The sequence below is a fragment of the Lactuca virosa genome, chromosome 5 (assembly GCF_052849685.1).
Source record: "Lactuca virosa cultivar CGN04683 chromosome 5, Lactuca_virosa_CGN04683_v6, whole genome shotgun sequence".
NCBI classification, from domain to species: domain Eukaryota; kingdom Viridiplantae; phylum Streptophyta; class Magnoliopsida; order Asterales; family Asteraceae; genus Lactuca; species Lactuca virosa.
The window spans coordinates 319,255,538-319,272,602 of NC_136430.1; the positions used below are offsets into that span (position 1 = coordinate 319,255,538).

The following is a 17,065-nucleotide window of genomic DNA, read 5'->3' on the forward strand; positions in this document are numbered from 1 at the left end:
AAAGGATTATAGGAATATGAGTTGTAAGCAATATCTCGTATAGTGAATTCAGTGTTAATGTTAGATTTCAAATACTTATGGTAGTAATACATGTTAGTCTTGTTGCTTTTGAGTTGTAATTGTACATGTTATGATGACTGTGAGTGTTATTTTAATGAATTTTTGCGACTTTTTTTAGATTATTATGTAAAAGAAGTCCCAAAAATCATTGCAGTTTCAATAATTTTTATAATATAAAGATTTTATATGTAAGATAAAATAAGTTGCATCACGTTGCCTAGTCAAATCCCTTATCATATGCTTTTAATACTTTATTTAAACGAAAAAGTCAAAAGGATCTTGTTCAACTAACTTCATATGTGTTTTCCATTTTTAAGCAAGCACCTACCCTTTAAATATATTTTTTTAATTAATCTTGAAAAAATATTAATTTTTATTATACATAAAAAAATATAAATATAATGTAAGTCTATACAGAAAACTAATATAATCTTTTTTCCAAGGCATGAGAATAAATTATTGTGAATTAAATTTTACATTTATTAATGGTAGAGGATTTGTTAATATTGGCTATTACAAAATCTATTTTAATTCAAACATAAATGTGTGAGGTTTTTGAATGTTGACTTAAGAATAATTTATCTTGAAACCATCGGCAAATCTATATTACACGTAAATTGTTTCTAAAGAATGATTTAGATCAAATCCAATCCCTGAAAGTCTGAAGAATCACAACCAATTTTCTCATGCAAATTCATCGAACCGAATGAGCATCTTCTCCCCATCTTCATTCTGCAACGCCACCACGAGTTTGATCTTTCTCCCATGGCGGCTTACAATTTCCACCGGGAAATACTGGAAGAACCAGCCAACGCCACCGAAGCCGAATTCTGCTCAATCCACTGTGTTTCACTGCAAAACCCCACCGGCGGTTGCGTAGCCAAATGCGCTTCCATCTGTCCGTACTTGTGTAACATCAGTGACTCATCTCTGCCACCACAATCGCCACCGCCGTTGCCCACCGGCGGTTTTATCCTCAGTACAACACCCCCAAAACATCACCACTCACCACTTAGTCTCCCCCTCAAGATCTCCCTTGTAATTCTTGTTGTCACCTTCTCTCTGTTCCTTCTTTACACCCTCTACAAATTCTACACCGTCTGGTATCGGTCAAGACGCCGCCGCTCGCCGCCGCCATCACCGGAGAATCAAGAAACCCATGGTGAATTTCTTGATCACGATGTACTTGATCACCCTATATGGTACATCAGAACTATTGGTCTTCAACCATCCGTGATCAGTGCTATTACTGTCGTGAAATACAGTAAAACCGACGGCCTCATCGAAGATACGAATTGCTCTGTTTGTTTGAGCGAATTTCAAGAAGATGAGACGCTTAGATTATTACCCAAATGTAATCATGCTTTCCACATATCTTGTATTGATACATGGCTCAGATCACACACAAATTGCCCTTTGTGTCGAGCCGGAATTGTGAAGAACACACCAAATTCTTCTTCGGACCAAAACCTGGATGATTCGAGTCGCACCGAAGAAACCCAATTGGCGATTTCGATTCCAGAAGAAGTTAATGGAGAAGAAAGACAAAGTGAAGTAGATCGTGAGAGTTCTGAATTGAGAACCGGGGTTGTAGATGAAGAAGAAAAGGGAGAAATGATCGGTGGAAGTGGAACTAGTGATTTCTTGATCATGAGAAGGTCAGTTTCTTTGGATGATTATGCAGCCTGTAGGATTAGTTCTGATGTACGTAATAATTATTACTCCGATCGCCATGAAGTTCAAATTCAATCCGTCAATGGTGATTTGGGATTCGAATTGATTAAAGTCGAACAAACAGCAAACAATCGCTCCACGGAAGAAAATCAGAGGGTAGTTCTTCAAACGGAAGATCAAATGATCTTCAAATCAGCCCTGATTTCATGATTCCTCAACTCATACCAGCAGGACAAAGAACCCTAATTTCTTTAAGTTTCTGATATCGATATCTGGATGAGAGTCTTCATGGGCGCTTTTCTTTTACTTTTTCTTTCATTTAAAAATCCTACAAAAAGGATGGTTGTATAATCTTGATTTCTTTCAAGAAACGAGAAACACAAAATCATAAATGCACAGTTTTGCTGTTATCAAGTAATTATTGGATTCTACTTGCTTTCTTATATGACAATTATCAGTTTCTCGATTCAATTTTGGCTTTTCTCTCTGATGATGACAAGATAAAAGCTTGTTGCTTTCTAAAGACATGACATATGGTTTATGTGAAGATAATCATCACATGTGGCAAACCTTCGTCATGATATTTTCGTATGTATGGCCTTTATGTGTGTATAAATATGCTAGTTTATGTTTATATAACTCGTGTTGTTCATTTCAAGATGAACTTTGTTAAAAGATTATCAGAATCACCTGACCTCAACTCCATCCCATCAATCTACGCCTACACCACAAACCCTAATGAATCCCCTGTTTCAAACTCTCAAGATTCAATCCCCACCATTGATTTTTCCCTACTCACATCCCCGGATCCTTCCTTACGTTTGCAAGTTATCCAGGAGCTAGGTGACGCATGCAAAGATTGGGGCTTTTTTCAGGTACTTGTTAAGTTGTTATAAATCGTGAATTTGGTCACTTCAACTATGGCTGCATGCAGAGTAATTTTAATCTGTTTTTAATGATTTTGAATTGTTTAGGTGATTAATCATGGGGTTCCCGAAGATTTGATGAACATGGTTGTTGAAAAATCGAATGAATTTTTCAATTTGACAGACGAAGAGAAGAAAGATTTTGAAGAAAAGGATGTTCTTGATCCAATTAGATATGGAACAAGCTTTAACTCTAAGAAAGATAAGGTTTTTTGCTGGAGGGATTTTCTGAAAGTTATTGTACACCCGGAATTTCACTCTCCCAACAAACCTGTAGGTTTCAGGTAAGTTTCAGTGTTCATATTCTTGTACAAAGGTTATTGAAAGGGTATTTTGGACAATTGACATAAGGTCAAACTCTTTTATTGAACAACCTCTTGGAGTAAATATGGTCCTTTCAATGTGAAAAAAACAAAAGGGTTGCTTTCATTGCCAACCAATTCTTATCAAGATTGTGTGTGTTTGGTTATCTATTTTTGGTCAACAAACTACACTCAAGCGATTTGTATTAGGCTGCTTTAGAAACCTATTGACTTTGGGTAATAGTGGAGCCACAAAATTTGTAAAGAGGACAAAATATACGAATTGATTACCATTTTGCTTTTGAGGGTAAAAGTTCTATGATATAATTACAAAAATCTAAAGGGGACCCCTTCAATTGATACATGTCAAGTATTTTTGAACCAAGTGGTTGTGGGTTCGAGTCTAAAGGTTGTTACCTTTTTCTTTGTAATTGTATTCTTGAAGAAAAAAAAAGTGTTTTCTCTGGATTGTAGATGTACAACTCGATGTCTTATAGTAAAAGAGGCTTTGAGATTCTGTTTTTCTTTTCTTTTCTTTTAAGAGAAGTTTAAAATTGTTTTAAAAGATGATGTTTAGAAAATATTTAAAAATATAAGTGGACACTTTTTTCAAAGAAAAATAAATAAATGAGGGTAGAGCAATTAGTGGGGACTCGTTTCCCTGACTTTTCATTAAGTAAAAAAGGAAACATTATTATATAACTTAAAGTTCTAAAGAAACATCACCTACTTTTTGAGGTCAGGTATATTAAATATGATATGAATTCTTGAGGTTCGGTGGAAGTAATTGACATGTGCACTGAATTTAATCATGAAATATCATCATAAAAAAAAGTTGTTAGTTCTGGATTTTTAACAAATTCCTTATCAAGTTTGAATTTCAGAGTTTATAAGTTTGAAATTGAAAATCAAAGGCGTCAATATGTGTTGCAGTGAGATTATGTTGGAGTACTCCAAAAGAACCAGAGAAATAGTAAGAGGGTTACTTAACGGGATATCAATGAGCTTAGGACTCGACCAATCTTGCATAGAAAATACTTTGAAATTGGAATCCGGTTTACAAATATTTGTTGTAAATCTTTACCCCCCTTGCCCACAGCCTGAACTTGCAATAGGGTTGCCCCCTCATTCGGATCATGGCCTCTTGACGCTCCTCATCAACAATGGTGTAGGCGGACTTCAAATCAAACACAATGGCAAATGGGTCAATGTGAATGATACCTTTCCTGGCTCGTTTCTCGTCAATACTGCCGACCACCTTGAGGTACATAACATTGTGTTTGTTAAACAGGACTGAACGAACTTTCTATGGTTATTTGTGATGATGAGGACTAGGAAGCGCATTCATATCTTTTGCGCAACCGAGAGATTGAGAGCTAGTATATGTCCTAACCTTATTGGGCGGGTCTAAAAAAAAATTCTATTGAAATTGATCTTGATGTCTATCCAATGCATGCCACACACAACAAAACCTATTATATCATGTCATGTCTCTTATGTGTGTTTTTTGCTTGCAGATTTTTAGTAATGGGAAGTACAAGAGTGTGGAGCATCGTGCGATTGTAAATAATGTGGCCACGAGGATATCGGTAGTTGTAGCGAATGGGCCGTCGTTGGATACGGTGGTGAGGCCGGCTTATGAGTTGGTAGACGAAGAAAGGTGTCCCGCATCGTTTGTTCCGATGAAATATAAGGAATATCTAGAAATGCAACAAGGCAACCAAATTGTTGGAAAAACTTGTTTGGACTGTGTGCGGGTATGAGGAAAAATGTATATGCGTCTTGTGTGATATCTTGTGTCATATTAATGTTCATCTAGTATTGCATTGTTGATGTTTGTCAATGAGTTATGTATATATGCTTAGGTCAAGGTTTTTAAATACTAGCTAGATGGACCCTCAACTAAATACCAGATGACGCACTCAACCCCTCAACTTCAACCCCTACTCAACCCCTCAACTGGTATTTTCGTAAATTTTCAATACATAATCTTTATACAATATGGCGTACCGTAACAAAATCTCCATTTGCAATTTGTATAATATAGGCACCATCTAACCACAATAAAGGCATGGCAATTTATTTCTAACTTCATGTGATACAAAAGAGTAATAATATATGCCCACATGGTTGAACATAGGATTTCGTAGTAGGTATTGTCGATATGTAGTAGGTGTTGCAGGTGACATATTTTATAGTAGAAAAAAGAAAAACACATTCGAAATTTTTGCACTGCTTCCGCAAAAACCAGGTGTTGATGGTCACACTACTGACACCATAGTAGATCCGCCCGTGTATGTGCGCGTAATAACCGGATAAATAAGGTACCTAAAACGTCATCATGTGTTTCTTTCCTTTGCTTCTTTGATGGTGAGTTGAAATGCTCCTTTGACTTTAAATGGCCTCACCTTTTATTTGTAGTCGACACTATAGTTTCCTTCTTTATGTAGTTGGAACTATATTTGCTCTTTTTGTAACATCCCAAAATTTCAGATAAAATTTTTATTTTTAATTCATTTCAAAATATCCAATAAACATGTCAAAACAACCGAAAGTGTATGATAGTGGAATAACATCAGAGTACAAAATCTCAAAATCACATAATGCGGAAAACATGGGTGGTTGCGGTGCGATCAAGTCGGGCACTTCCCTTTTGAGCTAGAAGTACCTGAAACATAAACTGAAAACCGTAAGCACAAAGCTTAGTGAACTCCCCTAAAATACCCCACACCATACATACATAACAGTCAAAACATAATTGAGTCTATTTCGCCCCCTTCGGTCTCTTTCAACCGGTACTAGGTATATTTCAACCCCTTCGGCCTCTTTCAACCAGTATTGGGTCTATTTCACCCCGTTCGGTCTATTTCAACCGGTATTGGGTATATTTCAACCCCTTCGGTTTCTTTCAACCGGTAATGGGTATATTTCAACCCCTTCGGTCTCTTTCAACCGGTATCGGGTCTATTTCACCCCCTACAACTAGCATATAATAATAACAGTAAGAGTCACAGAGACAACAAGCATATACAAGCATAACAAGAAATTGTCACGAAGACAAATATCATCCTACAAACATAACCTAGTGGGCCGACATTGGTGCCTTCGACCCATGAGTATAGTGAAGGAAACTCACCTCAGTCTGAAGATAACAAATCACACTCGGTCCAACTTCCTGGCTCTTCACACTGAACACATCCAAATTATACCTAATCAATAATTAAGGAAATTTCCATAGTCCAAAGTCCAATTCATACTCTATCATATCAATGGGTAAAAGACTATTTTACCCTTCCCACATCTGACCCAACAACTCATGACCCAAAACCCCAAAAGTTCCAAGGCCCCAAAAGGACCATTAAGGTACCTCGGTGCGTACGCCCTGCGTACCACCTCAATACGCCCGGCGTACGGTGCTCAAACCTTAACTCCATTTTTAGATCTTATTCCTTTAAGACCAAAAGACCAAATCCTCAAGTTCAAGCCTAATGAATGTCTAGAGTCATAAAGTTCTTGACTTTATGACCTAACATGACTTAATGGAGCCCAACTCCAAACCTAAGCTTCTTAACATAACAAAATTACCAAGGACTTTCTTAAAAGTGCTTAATACTTTAAGACTTTACACCTAAGGCTCAGATCTAATTCTGATGGGTGTCTTAATCAATAAACTCATCAACTTGATGCCTTTTCATGGCTCCAACAAACCCAAAACCCAAATCTAGTCTACTAGCATAACCAAGATATCAACAACCCATGCATCGTTTGTCTATAACCATCAAGATACAAACTTTATGAATAACGGACCTTTAAGACATTAAAATAAGCAACCCAAAACTTATAGAGTAGCATATACTCTCAAGAATCAACTAATGGGACCAAAAAGCACAAAACCCCACTCACAAGCACGATCTAACAAATGAACCATCAAGTTTGAGACTTTTTACCTTCAGAAGATAGATCAAGGAAAACTAAGATAGGATCCACAAGCGCTAATGTAACACTTGATTTGTCAGGTAAAGCCCTTAGCCACTATTTCCTGCATTTGGACCCTTGGGTTCGAGTACGCTGGGCGTACACATGGTATGTCGGGCATACTCTAGTGGCTGCATGAGGGGGGTGTCCCCTACGTACGATGAGCGTACCCATATGTACTCAAGGCGTACGCGAGCCAGGGGTAAACCCTAATTTTTAGGGTTTTCACCCTATTTAAACACATTAAGTCCTTCACCTCTTTCACTTTATCAGCCTCCTTTACCTCTTGAGCCATATATCGAAACCCTAATCCATTTTCCCAAAATATTGAGCTTATGTGTGTGTTTTGTGTGTGTGGTTCTTAGTGAAGAAGAAGAAGATTTTTGGAGAAGCATTGGACAAGAAAGAGCTTGTAGATCCAGAGGTTTCTCACAATTTCTAGCTTATTAGAGGTAAAAATCTCCTACCTTGATGACTCCATGTGTTAGTTTTAGTTTAGGGCTTATGTTCTTCATATTATGGTCCTTAAGGTGGTTCTTGAGAGTATAAGCTACTCTAGAATAAAATAATGTTAGATCCTAGTGTTTTTGATGTCCCTTGAGCATAAAAATGGTGTCTTGATGGATTAAGTTTAACCATCCAAAGGTTAAAGGTTGTTTCATGAAGTTAGTATGATAAAGTCCAAGATTTGACCCTTTTAAGACATGAAAAAGCATAAAGTTTGCAACTTTATGGCTTAATACGCTCTAATAAGCTTAGATCTAAAATTGGACGTTAGGTCTTAACTGATTAAGACCTTGAAAAGAGATTTTGGCTAGCTGCAGCATACGCCGGGCGTACCTAGACGTACGATGCGCGTACGCTCATAATGTCCCGACGATGCAAGGCTTGTGAGTATGTCGGGCATACTGGTGGTACGCTGAGTATACTCACCAAAGAGGATTTGGGCGTTTTAAGCCTTGTGTCATTTTGGACTTAGGGACTTGGGCCACAAGCTTTTCGGTGATGGCCTTCTTGATCTTAGGCCTATTTTGGATATATACTATCTTCTGGGCTTGGGGCTAATGGTTTTTGGGCCTTGGTGGGTTAGGCCTAATAAGGGAAGGGTTAAGCAACCTTTTTAGGGTTTGCACTATCGGGTTGGATTATTGACATAATTTTTAATTAGGGTTTTATTACTTGTGATTTAGAGTGAGAGGATTTCACGAGTCAGCAGCTCGAGTGTGATTTAATATCTTCAGTCTGAGGTGAGTTTCCTTCATTGTAGACGTGGGTCGTAGGCACCAATTCCGGCCCACTAGATTATGTTTGTAGTATGATGATTGTCTTCATGACAATTACATGTTGTCCCTGTACCTGATTGATGTCTCTGAGTCTTTTATTGTTGTGATTATATATGTAGAGGTAGGGTGAAATAGACTCGATACCGGTTGAAAGATATCGAAGGGGATGAAATAGACCCGATACCGGTTAAAAGATACCGAAGGGGTGAAATAAACCCAATACCGGTTGAAAGATACCGAAGGGGGTGAAATAGACCCAATACCGGTTGAAAAATACCAAAAGGGGTGAAATAGACCTAATACTGGTTGAAAGATACCGAAGGGGATGAAATAGACCCAATATGTTTTTGACTGTTATATGTATCGTATGGGGTTTTTTGGGGGAACTCACTAAGCTTTGTGCTTACAGTCATTACTGTAAAACAACCCTTTGAATGACACGCAAACAATGACACACACGGATTTAAGATGCACATTTTTTGCGTGTCGTAAAAATAATGTCAGTTTTCTAAAATTTGAAGGATAGAGGACACGCATTTTTCCGTGCCCTAAAATTAGTGTAAAAGAAAACACGGAGTACACCTATCATAAAGTGTGTCGTGTAAAGGTTTCGTTTTATATTTTTTTTGGGAAGGCGCGTTCTCTATTTTTTTTAATAGCCTTTGGGGGGAAATGAAATCCCAAAAAATTAAACACCCCGCCTGATCGCATCTCCTTCTTCTCCTTCTAAAATCCTCTACCAAAAAACCCTAATAGAATTGTGAGGCTGTCAATCCTTTTGAAGCATCCCGTCTTCCTCTACCTCTGCACTCTCTCTCTTTCTCTTTGCAAGCCCTAAGCTGCCACCACCAGCATCGAACCCCATCAGCTCTAAGAGTCCGGAGTGCATCTGATGACATCGACATCAACACTGTTGTGTCTGATGAAACAACACATGGAACCGTTTCACAAATTGAAGATGACAACCCAGACCCACCACCGCTTCTCTCTCCTCGTCCATTTCGTTCTCACACACGTATCTTTTTCCTCTCTCTAACATCCTTTGAAGAAGATAAAGAATCCATGAAATAATCACTGGTTTTTTTTATGTGTAGGTTGAAAGTGATTAGGTTTCCAGAATCCACTCTCTCTCCACCACTCTCTCCTCCTTATTATAATACTTCCTTACAACCATAAATCCTTCCCGGATTACAGTGAACCCTCTTTTCTCAATCTATAGGCATGACGATTCTGCACTCTTGTTTACCCACCGTTCATACTTTGATTGTGCAATGACGGTGGTTCCGAGGACCATGTGGGAAATCTCATGTATGAGGAAAAGGGGTCCCTTAATGAAGAAGATGGTTGGTGTTTCTGTTGGTTTTCCTCTTTTCATTTGACGTCTATGTCATCGTGACCATATCATGGTAAGAATATGATATTTACTTGAAGATTTCCTTTTTACACAGTAATACACTTCTTTTTCTTGAAGATTGCCCTTTCTCTCTCTCTAAACATGGTTTTTCATTTTAATCTTTATTGTGATTTGGGTATGCACCAATTTCAAGTGAATAATCACTTGTTTTTTCTTAATCGATAGAGAAATTGGTTAGTATTTTCAATTTAACGTTGATTTTGATTGGATTTGTACAAGATTGAAGACATCCGTGAGCATATTGGTAGAAGATTTTGTGGGAGAATAAAAAAGGAAGAAAGAACAGGTCCTTGTGGGATGAAGTCGATCCTTGCTTGTTTATAACAGAAGGACAAAACTGTCAAAGAGGTGACTTTTTACATGCTCTCATAATGTGTTTAACTTTAATCCCCTTAAGCTTATTTATGTATTGAAAATCATAATTTTTTTTAACTTCAATCCCCATAGTTGTTCTACACGCTCTCAGGAAAGTCATTATACAAATCAGGTGATATTGCAGTTACTCTTGAAAGCCCATAAAGATACAATGTAGTGTATACACTGCCTACAAGGTAATAAACCAATTTCATTTAAATAATGAAAAACTTTTGCAGAAAATTTATAAAATGTTGTAACCAAAGGCGAATTCATATGCATTCAAAGGGTGTCAATGGATACCCTTTACTCTGAAAAAAGATATATAAATTGTATAATAGTTTTGAGATGGACACCCTTTGTTTATGGGCTCAGACACCTTTTGTTTGAGATTAAATTAAAAAACAATATAAAAAAAACAACCCAATTCTGAAAAGATAGATAAGGAAAAATATAAAGTAAAAACATGGATTTATGGTTGATTGTAGATGGCCAAAATTATAACAAAAATTTGAGAGTTGTCTTCTTTTACTTGTTCACAGTCACGTTGTCACAACCTCATCGCCTCAACTAGAAGTTGTTCATCCCTCAAGTGGTCCTCCTTGTTTTCTTCTTGGTTTCTAGCCTTTTATTAGTAAGTCAAAAGCTTAGTTACCTTATATATATGATTCTTGTCTTCTTGGTTTTCCTTTTCCAAATGAGGGATACAAAGTAAACTAGGACTTTTTGTTTATCTAGAACTTTAAACTCCAAACTACCGAGAAGATAATATGGTTATTGCTTTGTTATGGAATGTGGAGTTTGATTATTAGATTATGTCTGAACACGAATGTACAGAGGCTAGATGAAAATTTACAAAACTGTAGTACTTTTTCCTTTGTTGAATTTTCACTTTTTGTGTTGGAAAAACCTTGGATTTAGAGTCCATAAAGTAAAAGTTAATTAATAGTTCAATATTTTTTGTGGCATTTTGTAAGATAGGTAAATAGATTACTAATCTAATGTTTTCAGTTTTTCTGTGCCTTTTATAGAAATTCATATAATGTTATTATCTTTTGTGTTTTTATATATAAGAAAATTAAAAAAAAAATCATAATTCTTATGAAATCTAAGTGGAAAAAAAAGATAATAATACTATGAAAAATACTAAGGGGAGATAAATGTGTTGAAAAATTTCTTCACTTTTTTGAGATTAACCCTTTTACTTACCCTCTACTTTTTTGCATACTTTGATCTTAATTATGTAAGTTTCACTTTTCACATTAAGAACTTAATCTTATGAAGTACAAAAACATAAATGAGGCCAAACATTATTCTTAAGTATGAGAGGAGTTTGCTTCTATACTCTTAAGAAATGAAGTGAATTAATGTTACTATTCTCAAGATTAATATTCTGTACTCATTATGAAGTACAAAAACATAAATGAGGCAAACATGATTTTCCTTTTCAATTTTGGCCATGTGATATATAAATTCAATTAATTGGCCTAAAAATACGGGTATACCCTCCTTGTCTGTAAAATGTGTTTTTTAAAGATTTATGTGTTTTTTTAGATCAATTGGTATCATTAAGCGGTTTAATATCAATACAGAAGACAACACTTGGTAAGTATCAGTTTTTTTTTTCATTTTTTCTCATAACTTGTGGGTTTTTTTCATGATGGTTGACAATCTAGGTCATGTTTTCACACTGATCATGTTGGAGGATGATGTGATGGTGCTTCTTGATTTGGTGAAAGTTGATTCATGTATCTTAATCCCTTCTAATGTTCCATTAGTTATTGATTATTCTTTCTGGTCAAATTTAGAGAGATTATTTGTATACATTTTGTATAATGAGATTATTGAATGTGATTCAGTTTAAATGTTAATACATTTATCGTATGAAATGAATTGTTTTCTTATTATTCTTAAATGTGTGTCGTAAATGCGTATTGTAAATGGTTGTTGAAATTTATGACACACAAATATGTGTCATCTTCATTTATGATAGGGGCTTTAATGATACGCAATGTGAGTCGTAAATACGCATCGTAAGTTTACGACACGTAAATATGTTTCGTCTTTCTTTATGACAGGGCCTTCCTTGACACGCATTGCGCGTTGTAAACGTGCGTCATAAATTTACGACGCGCAAAAGCGTGTCGTCTTTCTTTATGACATGGCCTTCCTTGACACGCATTTGCATGTCATCTGTGCGTTTTACGACACGCAATGTGTGTCATTAAAGGGTATTTTTGTAGTAATGGGTTTTCAGTTTATGTTTTAGGTACTTCCAGCTCGAAGGGGAAGGACCCGACCTGATCGCACCACATCCACCTATGTTTTTCCACATCATGTGATTTTGGGATTTTGTACTCTGATAATATTTTACTATGATATACTCTCGATTGTTTTGACATGATTACCGTAAGATTGGAATGAATTTAAAAATGAAAATTTTCTCTGAATTTTTGGGATGTTACATCTAAGCAATCCAACTCTTCTCCAATGAGTTTTTTTTTTCTTCCAAATGCACCAAAAACCCACCAAAATCACTCAAAAGCTCAATAATCTTTCATATGAGGCTAGGGTTTTGAGGAAACAACATAAGAGGGTGGAGGGTGAAGGTAAGGAGGTTTGGAAATAAGTTAAGGCCCTAAATAGGGTCCAAGACCCAAAATTAGGGTTTAAGTATAGGTCGCGAACGCTCAACGTTCATATGGAACGCCCAACGTTCCTGAAGGAACCTTCGCAATCAACCAGTCATGAACGCCCAACGTACATTCCTTGTACACCCAGCGTTCCCGACTTAGCCCAAAATCCTCATAACTTCAAATGGGCTTAACTTCTTCGTTCCAACTCCGTTTTCGACGATCCTTATATCCACGGAAAAGTGTTGAGAAGATCTACAACCCTATCTATTTACTTTTGACTTAAAAAACATCGAACTAAAATCCTTAAATTCATTAAAAGGTTTGAACCATTACTTTACCAATATACCCTTGTGCTCCAAATCAAAAACTGAACTCTTGGATCACAAAATCTACATTACCCACATCCAAATGGGTCTAAACCTCTCTTTGCCCAAGACCGAAGCCTTATAAAAACTAATCTTCGGGTCACGACCCCGAATTAAGAAACGAATTAAAACAGAGTGTTACAACTCTCCTCCACTTAAATTAGATGTTCATCATCTAAATCATACCTTACTACATCCTCTGCCATCCTAATCGATCTTACCAGCACTTCCTGAATTATGTTTAAGACTGAATATTCATCCCAATCAGACGAACGTCCTCTAATCCTGTCGTCCAAACCCCATTGTAGCATAAAACACTTATCCCTATGAAAAAATGAACCTTAACACTCTGCCCTCATCCAATGAAAGAAACCCAATTGCTCTTCTTGAGAACTGAAACAACTACCTTACTCTTCCCAACTGGAAGACCTCAAATCACAACGTCAGCCACTCAAAGCGGGAAACTTCTTGAAGCTTGAAACCCATTAATTTAAAACCCCATAAATTATTCCATAAGACTGTTGTTCATTCATTTGACGTACCCGCCCCTAATTCCTGACTAGGAACACCACTCAACCATGCAGAAGGAATACTTAGAATATATCGATCATGAATTTCAACCAACCCAAAGTCTGGAAATTGTCCCCAAAACCTTAAATATACACTTGAATTCCTAACAAGTCATCACCAACCCACTGCCCCCACGAGCATAATGATGGTCAATCCAAGAATCTCACGTTGCATCCAAATTCCGCATCAGCTCAGGTATACATCCACCTGATAAATCATTCGAGACTTTTACCTTAAACTTCATGACCCGAAGTTCAGAACCAATACCCAACATTGGTATCCAAATTCCTAATAAACAACCCACCAATAAATGGGTTTTATAATACAACCATCCAACAAGATACTTCCAATTCACCACTAATATTCCCAACAAACTCTTGCGGCACACATGATCCAAAACAGTTGGTCATTGAGTCTCCCAAATCTAAAAAATACACTAACACCCAACCATGCCAATAAAGCTAACGATTCGAGACCCAAGAGTCTCAATGAAATGACTATCGGGTTCCACCAATGTGAGTCATACAACCCCTAGTTCATGACACATCGTGACACCATCTAACCACTAGAATGATAAGCTCACGGTACTAAGCCGATCTTGTCATAATTCCACCATTGACCAGAAGAATCACGACCAGCACCATAGGGGCCTAAAGGTACTTAACCATCAACCCACCAACTTGCAGGAACCCAATCAACACCCCTCTCAATCACTATCTAAACACATTACGAGCCAAACCCTTCTATAACATACAATTCCTTGAACAACACAGGCTTCTACCAATGCAAAGTCAGACGAAAACATGGTCGCACACAACCAAGGAATGAGATAGGCGGTTCTACTCTTGCTCCAACTCAAGGGCTACTAACCAATTTAGAACCGTACCAATGAATTCGGACCAGATGTTCTCATGCTATCTTACTCAGTCCATAAACACCTCCTCATAACCATATTTGATGAGATACCACAATATACATCCTCAAAGGGGAACACAAAACCATCCCTAGATCTACTGCATTCCTTCTTCCTCACAACCTTACCCAAAGGATGAAGTGCCATTAGATCTAATGAAATGGAGATCCTCATCCGTTATCAGAAACATCCTCATGAACGAACGGAACCAGATCCCACACCTTGATTGAAACTGAACAGATTCCACCAATACATAACAAGCTCGAGAAGACTTCCAAGGTGATCTGTAAATGCTGCCAAAACTTTAGTTGAATCAATCCTACCGACACAACATGCCAAAATTAGATTCTACGTAGATCAAAGTCATACATGGAAAACTATACAATGCTGCTCCAACATCCAAACTTCCACTAACCAAAGACATCTGCCAAACTCGAGGCTGCTATGAATAATACTTCCCCAACCAACAATTAAGGGTAACATAATCAGAAACCAAAAATATAAAACATACATAACTTGATGATAGATTGACGCATCCATTGAACTCCAACTGATACAACTCGAAACTTTCGAAGAACTTCCGCTATTGACAATGACCGAAATGACCAACGATCGAGAATGCATTGACAATTAATCCAATGACCCAATACACCACTGAACAAAATCCATGCGAAACTAAACATACGAAACTCTAAGACTGATTCACCGATCAATAACTGCCCAACCTAGATTATGGATAGCAATTTATGCAACGAGTTGACAAATCCCTCAACAACCGATACTCAACCTGAGCGACCCAAACGCCTCATGACATAATCATCGGAGTTCCCAAAAGGAATCCAATGTCTAAAACGAGCTCCTTGTCCACAGCTTCTGGTCGTGAAGACGACTCTTGCATTCCTGGACACACACATCTGATAGCAACTTGCTCTGCACCCATGTATTGACCAAATCCTGAACCAAAGCCTCTCATCTACATACCATAGATCCCTACGCCTCCATCCTTTTGATACCATGTACTCTAATAGATCGATGATCCTCCAAGCAAAATACTTAGTTCTCCCCCACTTAGGGTTCGAACTACCACCAACTGACGTTGCAAAAAATCAATACTCAAACCTACTCAACCAAATACATACCCTCCATGACTCTCGGAATGTATAAAACAACGCAAGATGCTCCTCCAGATGAAGACCAAGCAACTCAAAGATATCCCGAAACTCATATGGAGACCTCGGAAACCTCCCAATCATAACCGCTTTCAACATCAAGAATCCCCTGCAGATGCCCAAGCAATAATTATGAAGGTCTATTCATAGCTCCGACTCTTTATATATAAAAAATGGACTACCACACACCTCGCCAATAATTCCCCAACAAATCATTATTCGCAGCATTACTCATAAATATGAGAAGCATCATTCTCTTAGTTAGGATACACCAGAGACAACAAAAGTTGTCGCTCCTGATTCACTTCCTTTGATCACCTGAAATAATGAACTAGTACCTGACCTAACTAAATTCAAAGAAAGCAGACCCCTGATCCCATCTCAAGGCAACCATACCAAAAAAATCCTTTTATGCATTCCTACACTGTCATACCTGTCGACAAAGAAAACCACAATCTTCTAGACTCATGTCGGGACTACATCCCAACTTTGAAAATCACATGTCTACTCTCTATTTCCTTTAAACGCAGAAAGCTAGAAGTACATAACCCCTATCGATGATAGTGGCATCCCAATCCGTCTGCCAATCACTTAGCCCCTGGTTGCACTACTCGAACATATCATCATAATCGCTTCCTTCTTGAGTCCCGTGACTCAAATGACACCTCCACAAGCAAGGACCTCAAGACCTCATAATCAACTGACTCACCTAGGTCTGCATCATTCAAACCCAAACTAACATGGCCACTAAAGCCCAAACAATCACCAGACCATCCTTAGCATGAACGACCATAACCGTGAAACCGATAAAGACAAAAACACACTACAACAAATCATGGTGCCGAATCATGCCATCGTCCCTTAACCGGTTCCTTAGAATCCCCTAAATTATCCTCGAGTCGAGTACGGATCCTGTGCTTTAAGTAGTACGGGCCCAATACTACCTTCCACACCTATCCATACTTTCCCCAAGAACCATCTCGGATCCTCTAAGTAACTACTCCTGTCCACATCCATCCGATCCAATCACGAATACCCGCCCTCAACCGAGGACACACTACTAACCTTCCTAGATTCTCCTTCTAGGATTTCTCTTCCGAAAATGCTCACACCCAGCACATTGCAACATTCCTCCTAGGCTTTCCCATGATTCCCTTCATACCCCTCTCCGCCATCAGTTGCAGAAGAGACTCCCTATAATACCTTCTAACTAGCTTACGAATACAATTGCATTCCACAGACAATAGAAAATTCTTCGACTGCAAGGTCTCAAAGTATAACGATTGGACTCAAACAAGAGTTGCATAATAAAGTTAAACCTAACCTTCTAAAATTATCTAATCCCTGCAACATTTAACCTAACGTATTCACTTAATAGTTAGCTGATATTAATGGAGGTCTCTGAAAACACAAAGCAAGCAACA

At 37.7% G+C, this 17,065-nt stretch overlaps 2 protein-coding genes and 1 long non-coding RNA gene across 5 annotated transcripts; all 3 read left to right on the forward strand.

Moving 5' to 3' along the window:
* The first annotated feature begins 602 nt into the window (after window positions 1-602).
* Window positions 603-2,152, forward strand: LOC145115260 (uncharacterized). The gene has a single exon (XM_079051515.1). The coding sequence runs from the start codon at window positions 826-828 to the stop codon at window positions 1,942-1,944; it is 1,119 nt and encodes a 372-aa protein (XP_078907641.1). The 5' UTR covers window positions 603-825; the 3' UTR covers window positions 1,945-2,152.
* A 32-nt stretch (window positions 2,153-2,184) lies between these two features.
* Window positions 2,185-4,805, forward strand: LOC145115261 (2-oxoglutarate-dependent dioxygenase 19-like). Its single transcript, XM_079051516.1, has 4 exons — window positions 2,185-2,609; window positions 2,709-2,944; window positions 3,896-4,226; window positions 4,480-4,805. Exons 1-4 carry the CDS (start codon window positions 2,325-2,327, stop codon window positions 4,723-4,725), a joined length of 1,098 nt encoding a protein of 365 aa, XP_078907642.1. The 5' UTR covers window positions 2,185-2,324; the 3' UTR covers window positions 4,726-4,805.
* Window positions 4,806-8,919: 4,114 nt separating this feature from the next.
* On the forward strand, window positions 8,920-11,859 carry LOC145116521 (uncharacterized). 3 transcript variants are annotated; one of them, XR_013712144.1, is made up of 7 exons: window positions 8,920-9,235; window positions 9,315-9,626; window positions 9,854-9,982; window positions 10,082-10,185; window positions 10,531-10,622; window positions 11,543-11,593; window positions 11,665-11,859. It is a non-coding gene; the product is annotated as an uncharacterized LOC145116521 (long non-coding RNA). The 3 variants fall into 3 exon arrangements; XR_013712142.1 differs by having other exon boundaries at window positions 11,543-11,859; XR_013712143.1 differs by lacking the exon at window positions 11,543-11,593.
* Window positions 11,860-17,065: the final 5,206 nt, after the last annotated feature.